The sequence below is a fragment of the Typha angustifolia genome, chromosome 4 (genome assembly GCF_048772165.1).
Source record: "Typha angustifolia cultivar Huaian chromosome 4, ASM4877216v1, whole genome shotgun sequence".
Classification (NCBI taxonomy): Eukaryota; Viridiplantae; Streptophyta; class Magnoliopsida; order Poales; family Typhaceae; genus Typha; species Typha angustifolia.
Window position 1 is genome coordinate 10,375,338 of NC_133242.1, and position 16,766 is coordinate 10,392,103.

At 37.5% G+C, this 16,766-nt stretch overlaps 3 protein-coding genes across 3 annotated transcripts; 2 read left to right on the forward strand and 1 right to left on the reverse strand.

Annotated features, from left to right (window-relative positions):
- Positions 1 to 381: 381 nt before the first annotated feature.
- On the forward strand, positions 382 to 4,327 carry LOC140759519 (cysteine-rich receptor-like protein kinase 6). The gene is made up of 7 exons (XM_073096100.1): positions 382 to 1,338; positions 2,235 to 2,366; positions 2,611 to 2,741; positions 2,877 to 3,087; positions 3,192 to 3,429; positions 3,506 to 3,656; positions 3,741 to 4,327. The coding sequence occupies exons 1-7, from the start codon at positions 513 to 515 to the stop codon at positions 4,089 to 4,091; spliced, it is 2,040 nt and encodes a 679-aa protein (XP_072952201.1). The 5' UTR covers positions 382 to 512; the 3' UTR covers positions 4,092 to 4,327.
- Positions 4,328 to 7,615: 3,288 nt separating this feature from the next.
- Positions 7,616 to 8,680, forward strand: LOC140759343 (uclacyanin 1-like). The gene is made up of 2 exons (XM_073095877.1): positions 7,616 to 7,896; positions 8,117 to 8,680. Exons 1-2 carry the CDS (start codon positions 7,731 to 7,733, stop codon positions 8,563 to 8,565), a joined length of 615 nt encoding a protein of 204 aa, XP_072951978.1. The 5' UTR covers positions 7,616 to 7,730; the 3' UTR covers positions 8,566 to 8,680.
- An 852-nt stretch (positions 8,681 to 9,532) lies between these two features.
- On the reverse strand, positions 9,533 to 14,837 carry LOC140758858 (transcription factor ILR3). Its single transcript, XM_073095226.1, has 5 exons — positions 14,555 to 14,837; positions 11,015 to 11,077; positions 10,843 to 10,920; positions 10,573 to 10,735; positions 9,533 to 10,024 (listed from the first exon to the last, which is right to left on the reverse strand). The coding sequence occupies exons 1-5, from the start codon at positions 14,695 to 14,697 to the stop codon at positions 9,755 to 9,757; spliced, it is 717 nt and encodes a 238-aa protein (XP_072951327.1). The 5' UTR covers positions 14,698 to 14,837; the 3' UTR covers positions 9,533 to 9,754.
- Positions 14,838 to 16,766: the final 1,929 nt, after the last annotated feature.

The following is a 16,766-nucleotide window of genomic DNA, read 5'->3' on the forward strand; positions in this document are numbered from 1 at the left end:
TAAACAGATATATCTTTTGGGATACAAAGTGGTTTTTCTTAGATGATGGAGAGTAGAAATAAATTGTTGAATAGTTTAGCGATTCTATGGGTAGCTTATGACTTAAAATGTGACGTGGCCGAAAGAGAGTTAATTTAATATTAAGTTTAAAGGGTGGGGTATAGTGATAAATAAGTTTATATAGAAAACTCCTTATAAATATTTACGCCGGAGAGTCTTTTGATGATGGTAGACTTTGGTCAGCTGGGTGAATTATTTTTTATAGATTAAACCACGTGTCGAAAGAGCTACAAATACTGGTGGTATTCGTAAATTGTGTGAATGTGTGGTTCAATCTGTAAATAAATTTGGTTGACTAAGTCAACCATCAATGTCTGCCTTCCTCGAAGTATTGCTTGCTTGCGTTTCACACCTCCACTCCGTCGAGCATAATTGCGTCAGTAAAACAAGTCTTCACCTCTCTTCTTCCTCCTCCTACTCCCACGTCCAACCTCAAACAAAACACCATCACCATGTCCGTCCCTCTCCTCCTCTTCTTCTTCTTCTTCTTCCTCCACTCATCTCCCTCCGCCGCCGACACCTCCTACCACATCTGCGATAGCACCGGCAACTACACAGCCAACAGCACCTACGCCACCAATCTCAACCAGATCCTCTCCTCCCTCCCTGCCAACGCCTCGCGCTCCTCCGGCTTCGCCAAGTCCTCCTTCGGCTCCACCCCGAACCTAGTGTCCGCCCTCGCCCTCTGCCGCGGCGACACCAACTCTTCCTCCTGCCTCTCCTGCCTGGAACTCGCCATCCAAGAAGCCCCTCAGCTCTGCCCCTACTACAAGTCCGTCGCCATCTACTACGACCGTTGCCTCCTCCGCTACTCCAATCAAATCTTCCTCTCGTCCACCGACAATTCTGATCAACTCTTGCTCTATAACGTCAACAATGTTTCAGACCCGACCAGATTCGACGAGCTCGTCGGCTATCTCATGAACAAGACCGCAGACTCCGCCGCGTATAACTCCTCGGATAAGTTAAAGTACTCGACGGCGCAGGTTGCGTTCGATCAGCAGTTTCCTACGATCTATGGATTGGAGCAGTGCACGCCGGATTTGACCGATCAGGAGTGTAGGCAATGCTTGGCGAATTTAATTCAACTGGTACCGCAATATTTTAGTGGGAGGCAAGGGGCGAGGATTCTTGGAGTGAGATGTAATGTGAGGTACGAGGTGTATACGTTCTACGATGGGGTGTCGAAGTTGATGCTTACGCCGCCTACGGCGGATAATGCTCCGGCGCCGGCGCCGGCGGTGCCTCGGCCAGTGACTCCGGCTTCTCCAGGAGAAGGTAACGGAAGTACTAATTTCTCATTTTTCTGTTTGCATTTTTGCAATTACCCCCTCCAATTTTAGATATTCGCAGTGTCAGCTTGACCATGACATATATAGGAAGAGTATGCTGGAATTGTCACTGAAATTTTCTCCATTCTTTTACAATTGCCATTATGATTAGTTTCTACAGTAATATTTATAGTATTCATGGTTGTTAAAGTTTAGGGTGTAAAACATTTATCTTTCAATAGATAGCTTTAGAATTATTTCAAACAATTTATACAAAGGAATCCTTAATCTAAGTTATGTTTAACAGTAATTAATTAAATTTACTGACAAAATGCCATTATAATAATTTGAAGAATGCAGTGGCAATTATAATATTTTGTTCTTATGATTATTATTGCTTGTGCAATTATTGCTACTTTTATAATTACTACTACTAATTGTTACAGCATGTTTTGGAAGGAAAAATATTCTTGGATAGAATATGAACAACATGATTCAGAAATCCTATTCATTTATTTCATATGATGGTCAATTGATGTATGTATTCCACCCACCATCCAAAGGAAGATTATTTTTTTCTCTTAGAGTATAGTTGAGGCAACTTCCAGGCAGCTTATTAATATATGATAAATGCTGCATTTTGAAAAGGTGTCACATCTGCAGTAAATAATTCCTAAGAACATCCTTCTTTGACTACCAAAGTCATGAGATGAATAAAGTTTCATGGATTGTTCTTTGACTACTGCATTTCCATCAAAAATTGAAAGGAAAAGGACTAAATAAATGAAAAGATGCACTGGCAGAGCATAGTTGCTTTCAATGTTGGTCACATATTTTCCTTTGGTTATAAGATTATTTTTTATTCAGATGGATGATTAATGTAATTGATTAACTGAAATGCAGGGAGGAAGAAGAATTCCACTGGTACAGTTCTTGCAATTGCAATACCTATAGGGACTGCATTATCTCTGATCTCCCTGATTGGCTTATGTTTCTGGAGGAAGAGAAGATCATCAAGAAAAATAGCACTACCATGTAAGTTATATGTATGATGCATCAAATTAAGACATTTATTTTAGAATTTCAACTAGTAACAAAGTTGAAATCATGGCATCAAATTTCCATGACTATGGCTTGGGAGGAAGATAACAAGTATAAATCAAGCAATAAAATCTGCAGTTTTTGACTATAACTACACAGCCCATCGATAAATATACTTGGGACTATAATATATGTATTATTTATTCTATTGAGATGATGTTTGCTCTCTTCTCAATAGATGGAACTCATGGGGAGGAGATCGAAAATGTTGAGTCACTGCTTCTTGATCTGTCAACATTAAGAGTTGCAACAGATGACTTTGCTGAAGTTAATAAACTTGGAGAAGGGGGATTTGGTGCAGTTTATAAGGTATCAAAATAGTTAATTTAATGCACAGTTGTACTTCAATTTTAGATTATTAGTGCTGATCTTCATTCTTCCTTGATTTAGACTGGTGACATACATATATACATATAATTTCTGCTGACCTTCTAATTTGTTTAGGGAATGCTCCCTGACGGGCAGGAGATAGCAGTGAAGAGGCTATCAAGGCATTCAGGGCAAGGAGTAGGAGAGCTGAAAAATGAGCTAATATTGGTTGCCAAGCTTCAGCACAAGAATCTTGTAAGGCTTTTAGGTGTTTGCTTAGAGGCGCAAGAGAAGTTGCTTGTCTATGAATTTGTTCCTAACAGAAGCCTAGATACCATTCTTTTTGGTATTACTTTTCTGACATTATTGTGTATTCAATAGACCATTTAATCTGCTATGCCTTTGAAAAACATATGTTGCCTAACCAAATGTGTTATGTTTAAATGATAGATTATGATAGACGACATGAATTAGATTGGGGAAAGCGGTTTAAGATCATCAATGGAGTTGCTCGAGGCCTACTTTATCTACATGAAGATTCGCAGGTAAAAATTGTTCATCGTGATCTCAAGGCAAGCAACATTCTGTTAGATGCAGACATGAGTCCAAAGATTTCAGATTTTGGTCTAGCCAGGCTTTTTGGAGGGGATCAAACTCAAGGCATCACAAGCCGTGTAGTTGGAACATTGTAAGTATCAACCTTCAATGCTAATCCTCAATCTAATCACTAAAATTTATATGTTAACAAGTTGATGTCATTGCAGCGGATATATGGCACCAGAATACGCGATGCTTGGGCATATCTCGATAAAATCAGATGTATTCAGCTTTGGTGTTTTAGTTCTAGAGATTTTGACTGGAAGGAGAAATAGTGGTTACTTTGACTCTGAGCAGGCTGAAGACCTCTTGAGCTTTGTGAGTACTTTCAGAGTTTGTAGAAATAACATTTATGCTTCTTTGAAGTGATAACTTATATAAAGTTATTGAAACATGATACAGACATGGGAGCATTGGACATCAGGGACAATTACAGAGGTAATGGATCCATTCTTGGGCAACCACTATCCAAGAAGTGAGGTGTTCAGATGCATCCATATTGGACTACTGTGTGTTCAGGAAGACCCAGTAGATAGACCTAGCATGTCCACGGTCGTCGTGATGCTTAGCAGCGAGACCGTGTCACTCGAAGCTCCAGCGAGACCTGCATTTTGCATCAGAAAGAGCAGCATCCCATCAGATATGTATACAAGTTCATCTGATACGAATGGCATTACAAGCAACAAGAACTCAAGCAGGTCTGCACCAATGTCACCAAATGAGGTTTCAATTACTGAACTTGAACCCAGATAGGTGCAACAGATATGAGAAAATATCATCAAGTTTTAAACCTTTATAGATAGATGAATAAGTACTTTCCCTGTACTGCTATAAAAGGCCCTGTAGTAATGTTTCGTGAGTGTGTAACACTTGTTTCATTGGTAGGATCTTAAAGAACATAGGATCTACATCTATCCTGTCTCCGGTTGCTTCTATCCATCTCATAAGTGAATAGAATAAATGGTAAGTTTGCCTGAGTTGTTCATGGGAAGATATATTTATCTATCTGTAGCCTTTGAAGTGTGCATCGCATTAACCATAGCAAAGGAAAGTGTTTTAAGCTCAGGTATTCTACATAATTTCTCTCAACTTTTATCGATGTCGAACGGCTTGCTAAGGATCATTAGGCTTGTCGGTTAATTACAATTGTAGACCCAAATACCCTTGAATAAGGCCATTTTTTTGTTAGAAACTTTGTATGAAATTCCATGTTCATGCAAAATGTTGTTTGTTAGAAATACTATATTATTTGGAGGTAGTGTCGAGTCTTAAAATTAACTTTGAGAAGAGCTCTTTGATTTATTTAGATAGTAACACTGAGGAGAGAATACTTTGCTAAGATGCTCAATTTTTGACCCTCTCGTGATAGTAATTGAGAAAGTAGAGAAAAAATTATCTAATTGGAAGAGTAAATTATTGTTTTTAGGTAATAAGATAACTTTAGTTAATTTTGTGTTAAGTGTCATCCCTCTCTTATTCTTTTTACTGTCTAGAAAAGTGAGGAAGAGAGTTCACGAGTTTGTGAGAAGAAGAGAGGATATCATTTAACTCGCTGGCAAAGAGTGTAAGGGTAAAAAGAACATGGGGGTATACAAGTTTGAAAGATTTGAAAAGAGATGAATGTAGCCTTCTTAGCGAAATGGTTCTAAAGGTCATTGAAGAACGGAAATTAGATTCAGACAAAAACGATAATGTAGAGATTCAGAAAACATAACTTATACTGTGAGATCTTTGTATAATTTTTTGAACAATGAGGGATAGTTATTAACTGTGCTACCTAGTATCCGAAAGATTAAAATACTCATAAACATATAAAGCGTTTATTTGGCTGACTTACAATAACATAATATCTTTTGAAGTATGGCTTGGCTCGGCCTAAACCCGACCCGAAGCTAAGCCGATATAAACCCTAATTAGATACACAATAATTGTTGCATTGGTTCAATTTCAGAGTCCCACCTCCTTGAAGCAATCAGACCATTGGAAGCACAGTAGGCATACAGTAAGTAATTCACCACATTGGAATCATTACCTCCTCTCTTCAGTGGTCTGTGGTCGTCGTCAAAAGCTTAAAAGTGCTCATGCCCCATATGGCCATAGAGTCATGCCTTGATGATAGCAACAAGATGACCACCTTCATGATCCAATTAATATTCCTGCATTACCTCACTTTGGCACTGTCAGGAAGCACTGAAGAGGGTCCATCACCACCTGCATGCTTGTAAAGCGAGTCATGATGCTGAAAGAGGAAGAGAAGGTGTCTCAGCAAGTCATCAGAAAAGCAAAAGATCCCTACATGATAATGCTAGTGATTGGCCTGAGAGATAAGAAAATAAGAGTAATTTATCATTATTTTAAACTTAAATATCGAGGAGTGTTTCATTCTTTCACCTGTCAAAAGAAAATTTGCAATTTATTAGATGAGGAGCTATTATTTATTTATTTATCATAGTGTATTATAAAGTGAAGTTTAGCTAAGAAAGTATGAGACTAGATATGATGGAATAAATTCCTAACTTAATCAGTAATTTCTATAAAAATATTAAATGTTTTTAAATAGAAGTCGTTGATTCAGTTAGCGACTTCTATTTGAAAGTTCCTTGAAAGCGAAAAATGACTAATAAAGAAGTTTCTCTATAAAGTCGATTGATTTCATCAGTGAAGCAATTTATATTTAAAAGTCGCTGATTGGATCAACGGTTTCCACATAATTATTGTTTCGCTATCTTTTAATTTTGAAGAGGGATAGTTTAGTCAAAACCTCTAGCCTCTTACTCTACTAATCTTTCATCTTTACTAGAACCATTGTACTAACATCTTGTACTACTAATTTTTGGACTCTGCCCAAGTACTTGTAATCATGTATATAAAGGCTTGCAAAGCATCTGGAGAGATTAGCTTCGGAATCAAAGGATTGAAGCGCACGCGGATGTGCTTCCCAGTTCTCAGAGAGTGATCTTGAGAGCTGTTCTTAGGTTTCTTTCTCTTTGTATTTTAGAAAGTTGGGTATATACTAGTTTGAATATCATGGGCTCAAATTTTGAGTGGAGATTTGCTCAGGGTTTAGATGGAGAAGATAGAAGAGGAGATAAAGAGAAAATTAGAGGAGGAATAGATTTGTTTTTTGCTTTTCTTTCTATTGCGAGAATAGAAAAGCAAAAATGGAAGTCAGAGAATATTTTTCACTTTCTTTCTCTTTTTCTCGATTTAAAATTTATTATTATCTTATTTTTAGTTATTTTTCTCCTTTTTTTTCTCTCTCTTTCTTGATCACTCCATCTAAATAGTGTTTTCGAACCAACTAACCACTCTAGTAGAGTTGGTAGGTACCTTTCCTATAACCAAGGAGGTCATGGGTTCAACTCTAATCCCAAATAATATTGTGGAGAAATTATTTCGTGGTTGATGATTTAGTGACTTAGAAGTAAGTCTCGGCAACGTTTGGTTTGAAGCAACCCCATGACCGAGAAGGTCATGGGTTCAACTTCAACCCCAAACAATATTGTGAAGAAATTGTTTCGTAATTGGTGGTTTGGTGACTTAATTCGATTCAATTGCTAGCTCAACAATACTATCGGTGGGGCCTAAGTGCCTCTATATCTAAAGATAATTGACCTTTTGTCCAACCCATATATAGTTTTCAGGCTAATGAATGATAAAAAAAAAAAGTGTTTTTAACTCTTTTTTTTTTTCCTTTTTCGGAATATACATTTCATTCTCATAATAGAAATAAAAATAGATGCACTCATGTGGAAGCATTATAATTTAAACATGCAAATTTAAGCCTTCCACCATTTCTTTTTTATCCCAAATCCCCAAGGAAACCTACTTAAGATCCAAATTAGCCCTAAGATTATTAATAGTTCTCCTTAATTAATTTGTCTTCTACCAATTAGCTATACTGCTGTGCAAGCACATGCATAGTAACTACTCCACATGCTAGCCTACATAAAATAATAGAAACTTTTTCATATGAATACAACTACTCCACATGAGAAATGGTTAACTTTTTTATATTCACACCAGATGTTAGTCTTTAAGAACTATTCATAGTCATGTAGCTCTCTCTTTCCTTCTATCTTAATTAATACAAATCTTCACACGGCTTTATATGTAGCACTAGTATATATTATAAGTCAACAAAGGCATTTACCTGGAATATGGGTGTGTTCAAATTTAAACTCATTAATCTGCCAACTTTTCTGGGCCAACTTAGGAATCCACCAACTCTTAGCTGACTCTGGCTGTCATATTATTAGACAGTCTATGCTCTGAGAAGTGCTCTCCAGATTGCTCTCCAAACTCCTCTATTTATACCACCACCATTAGCCTTGTGATAACCTCAAACTTATCTAGAATACTATTTTCATAGTCTTAAAAGTGTTGGCAAAGATGGCAGCATTGAAAGCATTCATCTGCATTGCATCAGTGTTTGCTCTCGTTCAGGTAACAATGAGCATAGACTATACGGTCGGCGGGCCGACCGGCAGCTGGGACGCGGCCACCGACCTGAAGACGTGGGCGACGAACCAGAAGTTCACGGCCGGCGATAGCCTGAGTGAGTGCTTGTAGATCTCATACATTGATCATATAAATGGTTTATGTTACTTTTTGGGATTACCTATTGAATATGCCTGCACTTTTCTCTTTCTACATCTGCAATGGTAAAAGATTCACGCATAATTAAATTGGCATTCTTTCTTCTTGTTTTTTCTTGAATTAGATGAACTTATCCAAAATGAGCCACATTGTCTAAATTAATTATTTTTTTCCTACAGTTTTCAAATACCAAGCATCCCATGACGTGCTTGAGGTATCAAAAGCAAGCTACGATGCATGCACAGCCGTCAGCCCATTAGCTTCATACACAGGAGGAAGCACCACCGTCAAGCTCGCCGCCCCGGGGAAGAGATACTTCATCTGCGGCGTGCCGGGGCACTGCGCCGCCGGGATGAAGCTGGAAGTCGACGTCGTCTCCACGGCCGTCGCAACCCCGCCGGCAGCCTCTCCTCCTCTTCCCCCTTCAAAGCATCATGAGAAGAGCTTGCCTCCTTCACCATCGCCTTCTCCGGCGTCGGATTCGATAGCGGCGACACCAGCATCAGAGTTTCCGGTGGAAGCTGCACCGGCATCACCGCCGGAAGCTTCGGCGGCTGCCGGACTTGGCCGGTGGGGGCAGGTTGCTTGGGGGATATGGGTGATGGTGGTGACGGTCTTGGCTCTGTGAGTTATATGACATGACGGAGATTTGTACACCAGGCTGTGAATTTTAATTTTGCTCTCTTATGTACCCGAGGTCCTAGATAATAAGATCATCTCCAATTCTTTGTTCATTGTGATTATATGAGACTGATAATAATAACTTCCTATGCAATTTCTTTTCAGGAAAGCAAGAAATGGTTACATATACACTTTGAAGGAAAATAAAAGAAAAATGCAAGTAACTTTAATTTAGCGGACAGAAACACCAACATGCAGATCTTTGCTGTCATGTAAGTGTTTCTAAATTATATAGAGTATAAATTTTACCAACCTAGCAACATAGTAGTTTATGATTTAATTGGATACTTCTTAAACAAGTCAATGTACTAGGTAAAAGGGTTCCAACTTGTGAACCAATTTCTCAATGCGATATAGATGATCTGCAGTGACTTATTAAATCAATGCCTAGCCAGCCTGCGGTCCGCACTTGTCAGCCCTGTCGTAAAAAAAGCAGAGAAAAATGTACCACTTGGCCGTCGCCATCGTCGCTCCGCAACTTAAATTTTAATCGATAAACCCTCTCTTTCTCAATCTCTTTCTTCCCCTCCCTCGGCTAGGGCACCCGACATAAGCTCCGACAAACAGCGTCGACGAAGGCCAACAGCGATGACGACGGTAAGCTCGACGACAAAATCAATGACGAAACTATTAAGAGGGGTGCCATGGCACCCCCCATATCACGTGCCGGTATGCCACCGGTACGGGTACCGGCCATCTATGGTTTAAATCTCCAAGATCTCAAAAGTTGATGTAAGCCTTTTACTCACCTCTTTTCTCAAACTACAGTCCTATTAATTCAGCATCATCACATTAACTATGGTGCCTTCCCCTCTTCCAAGACTGAACTGCTTTCCTGTAATACTTGATAATAGAAAAGATTAGAAAGAAAAACTGTTAATGTCTCAGAGATCAACATACCTAGCTGCTATCACTTTTAGAGATTCAAAAGTTCTGCATTATTGGTCGATGATAAGGGTTGAGTTATTTACAATAATGTACAATTAGCCATTAAGTCATCCATCCAGAGAGCTTCAGTTCAAAGTTTGAAACTCACAAACTAATCTTTAGATGAAATTTAGACAATGTTGTCTTACACATTGCAGAAGTAAATGAGTCTAGAGAAATTAGCAATTGACTGCTAATGGACAATGATCTTAAGCAACTGGAGGGTGCGATTCAGCATCCTGAGATGTATCAACATCTGTAGACTGCATAAACTGCCACATAGGGAATCCAGGGTAGCCAATGACAGGCATCATCAGCTTGTGTCCCGCTGTTTGCCCTTGGGCCGCAAAGGCAGCTGGTATTACTGGAGGGTGTGCTACAAGGCTCGCTCGAGCATTTAAGATCTTTACTTGCTGTTCTAGGCTCTCTTTCTCTGCTTTCAACCTCTGCTTCTCGTCACGAAGCTCATTCTTCTCGGCCTGCAAAAAATTTGGACGAAACAAAATAAATTTTTCATAAGCATGTGCAGAAGTAGAAACACAATTCAAATTGAGTCACAGTGAAAATTAACAGAGTAGCCAAACAGACACACAAGCAATCTACTCAACATGTCAATTCACCATACAACTTAAGCAAAAACCTTAAAAATAAAAAATCCAGTTATCATTCTATCTGAAGCATATATCATCACAAAATCCATTAAAGTTATCTCTTGAAGTGAATCACAAGCCAAATAGCCTAAAAGAAGCACTCATGAGAAAACGACATGCAACATCAATCCACAGAAAAGATACCACAATAATTAAGCAGGTTTTTATGTGGATACAATTTTATCAGAATCCCTTAGTATACAAGAGAGCATGTATAACAAGAGAACACAATAATATGCTTAATATATTACACATCCATATATGGTGAGACAGACTCAGAAAGGAAAGCTACACCATCTTTACCGTAAGAATATTTTTACCCAAACAGATCAATTATAACAGAATGATGACAAAATACAAGATAAGTTCAGGTCTACCTTCAACTCTTTAATCTTCTCTTGGAGACTCTCATTGGAATCCTTCAACTTCTGTGATTCACTTCGTAGATCAGTCACTGTGCGGATAGCATCATTTAAGATAGCAACCTTGTCCATTTTTGGTGTCTTTCCTGGTTCCAAAATGGAGCCCAACTCCAAGAATCTTATGGAAAAGTTAAATAAACAGAATCATTATGATCTAGTAAAGAAAAATGTGCAATAAGACATCATGTAACATGTTGTAGCAAATATAGATGTGGGGAATATTACCTCTCGTTCAGTTTATCCCTTCTCAATTTCTCTCTACAAGCTTTTGAGCTTGGTTGACTGGAGGATTCCGACCTAACACTACAACTCATACATGCTAAGTCAAAACAAACAAGAAAAACAGACTAGAGAAAATGTGACTATTATATTTAGAATACATATAAGAAAATCAAACCGTTTATTGGAGCCGGATTCATTGGCACAATCAGAATCTGCAAAGGACCCATTTATTTGAGCACTGAAAAGGGGAAAAATATTTCAAATGCCGAAAACATCCAAAATAACTATCAAGAAATGGTGTTTAATGAACAAGAATATGCAAAGTAAAGTTAAACAAAAGGAAATTACTATGTAATCTGCAAATTAGATGCAATTTTTCAGCTGGTATGGCAATGTCATTTGTTTGATGCAAATGAAAGCAGACTCTAATTCTGTTCGTCAAAGTATCCAAATTTCAATCTAACTATATATTGTACCAAAATGCAGTGGGACTTGCTAAAAGACAAATTGTACTGCTAAAAGTTAAAAACAACATCACATCCAAAAGACTCATGTATCAGAGAATGAAAGTCCTTTCCTCACATTAGTTCTCTTAAGTTAATTTGATGCAAATATTTTTAGAATAAAATCAACATTATCATTAAAGCCACGTTCACTTTGAGATTAAAATTTAGAATAACTATTTTAGATTCTTATTCATAATACGTCTGATTTAGGATAGGATATTCTAACGTTTACTTATAATCTAGAATAATAGTGTAACAATTATTTTTGATGTAACATAAAATTAAGGTATAATACAAATAAAGAGCAAAAATTGACTAAAATACCCTTGATATGATATATAAATTTAAACTAAAATGTTCTCATTTATTATAAGTATCCAATGCATATTTGTAAGTATGCAATGAGAGAAGATAGGTGAGAAAATTGAATGGAAATTTTTTTAAAATGAGATAGGTGGATGGTATGAGGGGAGAATATTTTTAAAATAACTTTAGCTAAATCAAGGGTAAAATTGTAATTGAGTATTTGAGTTTATGTGGAATAATTTGAATAGTATATCTAATCTAGAATAGGAATAATTTGATGTTACCTTTCTAATCTAGAATAGGGATAATTTGATGTTTCCTTTCTAATCTAGAATAGTGAAAAAGATAAATTTGAAGTGAAGGGAGTTTAAAAGTACTATTTTTTTTAGAACAACACGCAAATGACCACATTATTATTTGCGTAAAATTGCAAAAGCACTTGTCTGTAAATGGCTATCAAAAATAGAAGCATGAATCAGTTATCAACAAATCTATTGCATGCCCTTTAGTCTAAGAACAAATGGAAAGGCTCTCTGAGAGAGATGCTCATAGTTGCATCTGATTCAATGAGAGATATGCTATAGATTGTCTCTTGCTAAGGTGCATAGGGGTGTAAATGAGTTGAGCCTAGCTTGGAATTCAATCTCGGCTTACCTCAGCCTGAGCCAGACTGAGCTCAAGTGGAGCTCGAGCCTATTTTTGAGCCCAACTCAAGTCAAGCTAAGTATGAGCCTAAAACTAGTTTATTTTCAAGCTAGGTTGAACCAAATCTAGTATTCAAGCCCAGTCGGACCAAGCCCAAGTTACCAAGCTTTAAATGAAGCCAAGAACTATTCAAGCTGAACCAAAAACTATTATATATATATATATATAATATTAATAAATATTATATTTAAAATAAGCCTATCGAGTCGAGCCTAAGTGAGCTGGCCCTAATGCAAAGCAAAGAAATTCATTAATCACAGAGGAAAAAGAAATAGTAGGGTTGATAATCTAAAGAAAACACCATCTTTCTAGTCGACCTGGATTCTTATGTGTTTAGAGAAACCACCGGAAGATTCTAAAGTTGATAACTGATAGGCATACTAATCCGGGAACTTCTCAAGGTTGGACTATGCTCTAGCCAACCACATACTCCTAAGAAAATGACTGCATAATAATGACTAATGAAACAAATTTGCACGTCACTAGATCTATGACCAACCTGCTTCAACTGTCATGTATGACCGTATTGCGGCACATGGCTAATTTTATATAAAATCAAATGCTATAATTTGAATTTCATTACTTTCTCAGTTTCTCTTCACATAAACCTACTTAAATGGCAGAACAAAGGATGCTAGAAAGATGTAATTGTAATATTATAAAAATTTAAAATTTTGGCAAACTATGCTCTTATCCTCTTCTAGTTCCTCTAATTTTTTCCTTCTCTATCCATACTGGTTTTTTTTCCCTCTACTACAATACACTAATTGAATGTAAATAACCAGAAGATTTGGTATCCAAGCTATAAGCTATAAGGATTTTCCATATATATGGCTTCAAAGTAAGTTGGATCATTTAAAACAAGTTAATATATGTCCTCCTCATAGAGTTTTGAACCAAGACTCCATATAAAACGCAGCTTTCTCAATTTTCTGTAGCCCAGGGAGACCCAATTTCTTTATGTGGAGAAATAATTCTTCATTAAATGATATTGAAGTTCTCCATGTAATCAAATGTCTAGTATCAGGAATCAAAAGTACTCAGCAAATCATGTTAAAAGGTAGAAAAATATCTGAAAGATCGTTATGTTAATGGAAGTGTCAAATCATTGGGAAGGTATTTATCCTTCTTCAATTTGTAATATCACCTAGTTCTTCGTTTCTAAACATAAGGTTCAACGGTATTAAAATGTTAGGATAATATTAAGGAGGAAGATCAATCAAATTGCCATACTTCTCTTTCTAAAAATTCAAGTTACAAATACATTTTCTAAACACCAGCCTTTTGATTAACTATATGTCAGACCATACGTTGAAATGCTATATGCCCTACTAACAAAAGCATATAAGTGTGATTTCATTTCAAGGATTGATTGCTAGCAAACAAATTTCACCCCTCAATAAACAAATCAGAGTCAAGAAAAGCAAGAAAATTAATAGACCTTCAATACACAACATGTACCAAAGAATGTGCATCACCAATCTTCTTAGGTAGCTCACAATCTCCAAAATTGATAAAACCCTTTCCAAAAGCGATCAATCCAATGGCATGGAAAAAGGAAGGAGTAGAGCTTCCAAAAAGAAGCTAAACTGTGGAATTTTCAAATCCAAATACAACCTAATGAGAACATTCAAGTTAAGCATTTATGATAGCCCTATTCTTGTGAAATAGCGAACTTTGTTAACTTCTTGAAGCCACCTTAAGCATTTCAAATCACTTCTTACCAGCATGGATCATGAGAAACTGACAAATACACCCAAAAGGAGCCAGAGACACAAATAGACATACTCTAAAATCATCCCTCGATTGTCCAACAGTCAAAATCTTCTTTCAATTAGGACACCAATGAAGTATACAGCAAAGGCAAGTGCACTTCAAGAAAACCTCTCCAAATCAAGCTTCTTCGCAACATATTTACTACCCACTACTTAACCAAGGAAACAACTTTAACCGGTTCCAAAGACCCAAATTTAAGCTCCAAGATCTCAATAAAACTTATTTGATTTCAAATTTAAATCTAAAGCACGAGGAATCCCCATTTCACACGAAATCCAACAAATATCGCTCACAAATTCCAGATCCCACAGAAGAACGGGCGAAAGGTATCAAAAGACCCTCCTTTACATTGACCAAACCCTAAAACTAATCAATCCCATAATTCTAAAAGATCCAACCATATATCTTAGAACCGGTCGTACCTGACATCGGAGGGGGGCCCGTTGATTGGCCCAGGGTTCCAATAGAACCCGTTCCCCGGGGCGGAGAAATCACCGCCGGTTACGGCCATATCGTCGATCAGGGGGATATCGAAGTCCCAATTGGAGTTCTCAGGAGAAACCATCTCTGGTTCCTTCGCCGGACGGGAAATCGCAGGATATCTCGATACGAAGGCTCTCGTCTTTTAGCTTCAACGGGGAACCATTCGAGGATTGGGGATTTGGGGATTGGGAGATTGCGGGGAGGCGGAGGATCAAATACGTACAAAATAAATACCAAGACTTCTCGGCTCAGTTTGGTCGAGTCTACGAGTTGGAACGTGGCGACTTGGGCCTTATTTTAGGCCCAAGTTTCTTACTCTTACTCTTGTGTTATAATCTAAAGTTAATGCCATTAATTTGAATTTCTTTTTTTTTTCTTTACTCTAAATTAAATTAATAATAATAATAATAATAACACTCGTAATAATTAATAAGGGGTTGGTTAGATCAAAATATCTGGCACTATTTGAAGTGATTCAAACTGACAGATCCCAGCATCAGTCATTGACTCATTGTACTAAGCGAACTATACATCATTTAAGAAACCCCCCAACCTCGAAATTGTCACCATTTTGATCTTCCCAGATTACACCAACCCTATTCCCAAAATGCCCCTAAAACATATCAATGCGCCAGGAAAGTAAAATGAAGGATAAAGAAAATTTACGGCATTGATTAAGAAAAGTTACCGCAATGGCATTTTAGGGAAAATTTAAAACATAAATCCAACCAGTAATATTACTAAAAGGTAGCTGCATCTTATGCAGAAAAGCCCAAAAAGAATGAGAAATTGAGCAACTCCTAAATCTAATCGCAGCGGAATCTAGGAGAGGACTGGGCCCTGCACCACCGGCTGCGACGGCGGGATCGGCATTGGAAAAGGCGGCGGCGAGGTAGAGGAGCCGGAGTCGGTGGTCGGAACCGGATAGGGCAAGATGGGCCTGCAACCTTCTCCTTCGCATCCGTGGGCCTTGCTCTCCGGCCCACGGCGGAGGACCGAGAAGCCCACGATGAGGCCCGCCACCACCAAGAGCCCCACCACGAAGAAGAAGATCTTGGTCGCCTTCCCCACGTAGCACATCATCGTAATACTATGATTCTTCTTCCTTCTTTCCACCTCCCAGAAGAGACGAATGGAGAGCGCTTGGGAAGAAGGAAGTGGGGGGAGGACTGAGGAGTGATGAGTCCGAGGATTTCTTCCATTTTTATTGAGGGTTATTTTGCGTTCATATCCCTCCAGAGTTGTTTATTTATGTTCATATCCTTTATCCCTTTTTTTTACTACTGTCTTAGTATATTCAAACTTCAAAATAAATGAGGGATCTATTTTAAAAATTACAACCTTAAATTATTCAAAATTATGAAACAGACAGTGTTAATAGAAGTTATTAATTAATAATAATCACGTTTTAATTAGACTGTTTATTTAAGCAGAAGCAAACAACCCTACGAGCTGGCGGTGGAATTTATATTTAGAATTAGAAAGAAAACAATAAGTCGAAGATGAGAATATTTTCATTTAAGTCACGTAATTTTTGTTGGAAAATTTAACAGGAGGACTTATTTGATATTTTAAAAAGATAATGGGATCAATAATTAAAAAGACCGCTTCCCTTCTTGGACTGTGGGCTTTATTTGGGCTGCAGTTGACGCACTTAAAAGCTAAAACAGTTAGGATCACGTGAAGCAGAGAAGGATTTTACCGGAATACCCTTATGGCCTTTACCTATGGTTAGGTGCGATTGAGGGGGATTTAGGAAAGAGGAGGAGGTTAATTCTGGTAGTTTGGACAAGGCGTTATAGTTTGTTGTCGTTGTCGAGCCTGACAGTTGTAAATGTCTGCCGTTGAGTTCAAATGAACATTATTTTTAAGTGTTATTGTCTCTCTCGTCACCTCCAATTAGATTAAACGTTAATTAAGGCATTTTTAAGATACTAAAAGCAAAAACTAATATCTATCTAATATCATGTCCAAAATATAATTTGTGGTCACACCTTAATCTTAATCTTAATCTTAATCTTAATCTTAATCTTTTTGAAAGGAATAACGAGAATGAAAGGAAAAAGTTTATTATAGTTAGAAGAAGAAAGAAGAAAAGAGTTTATTGTAATGAATGCTCACATGCAAAATTGGAGGAGATGAGAGGCTATA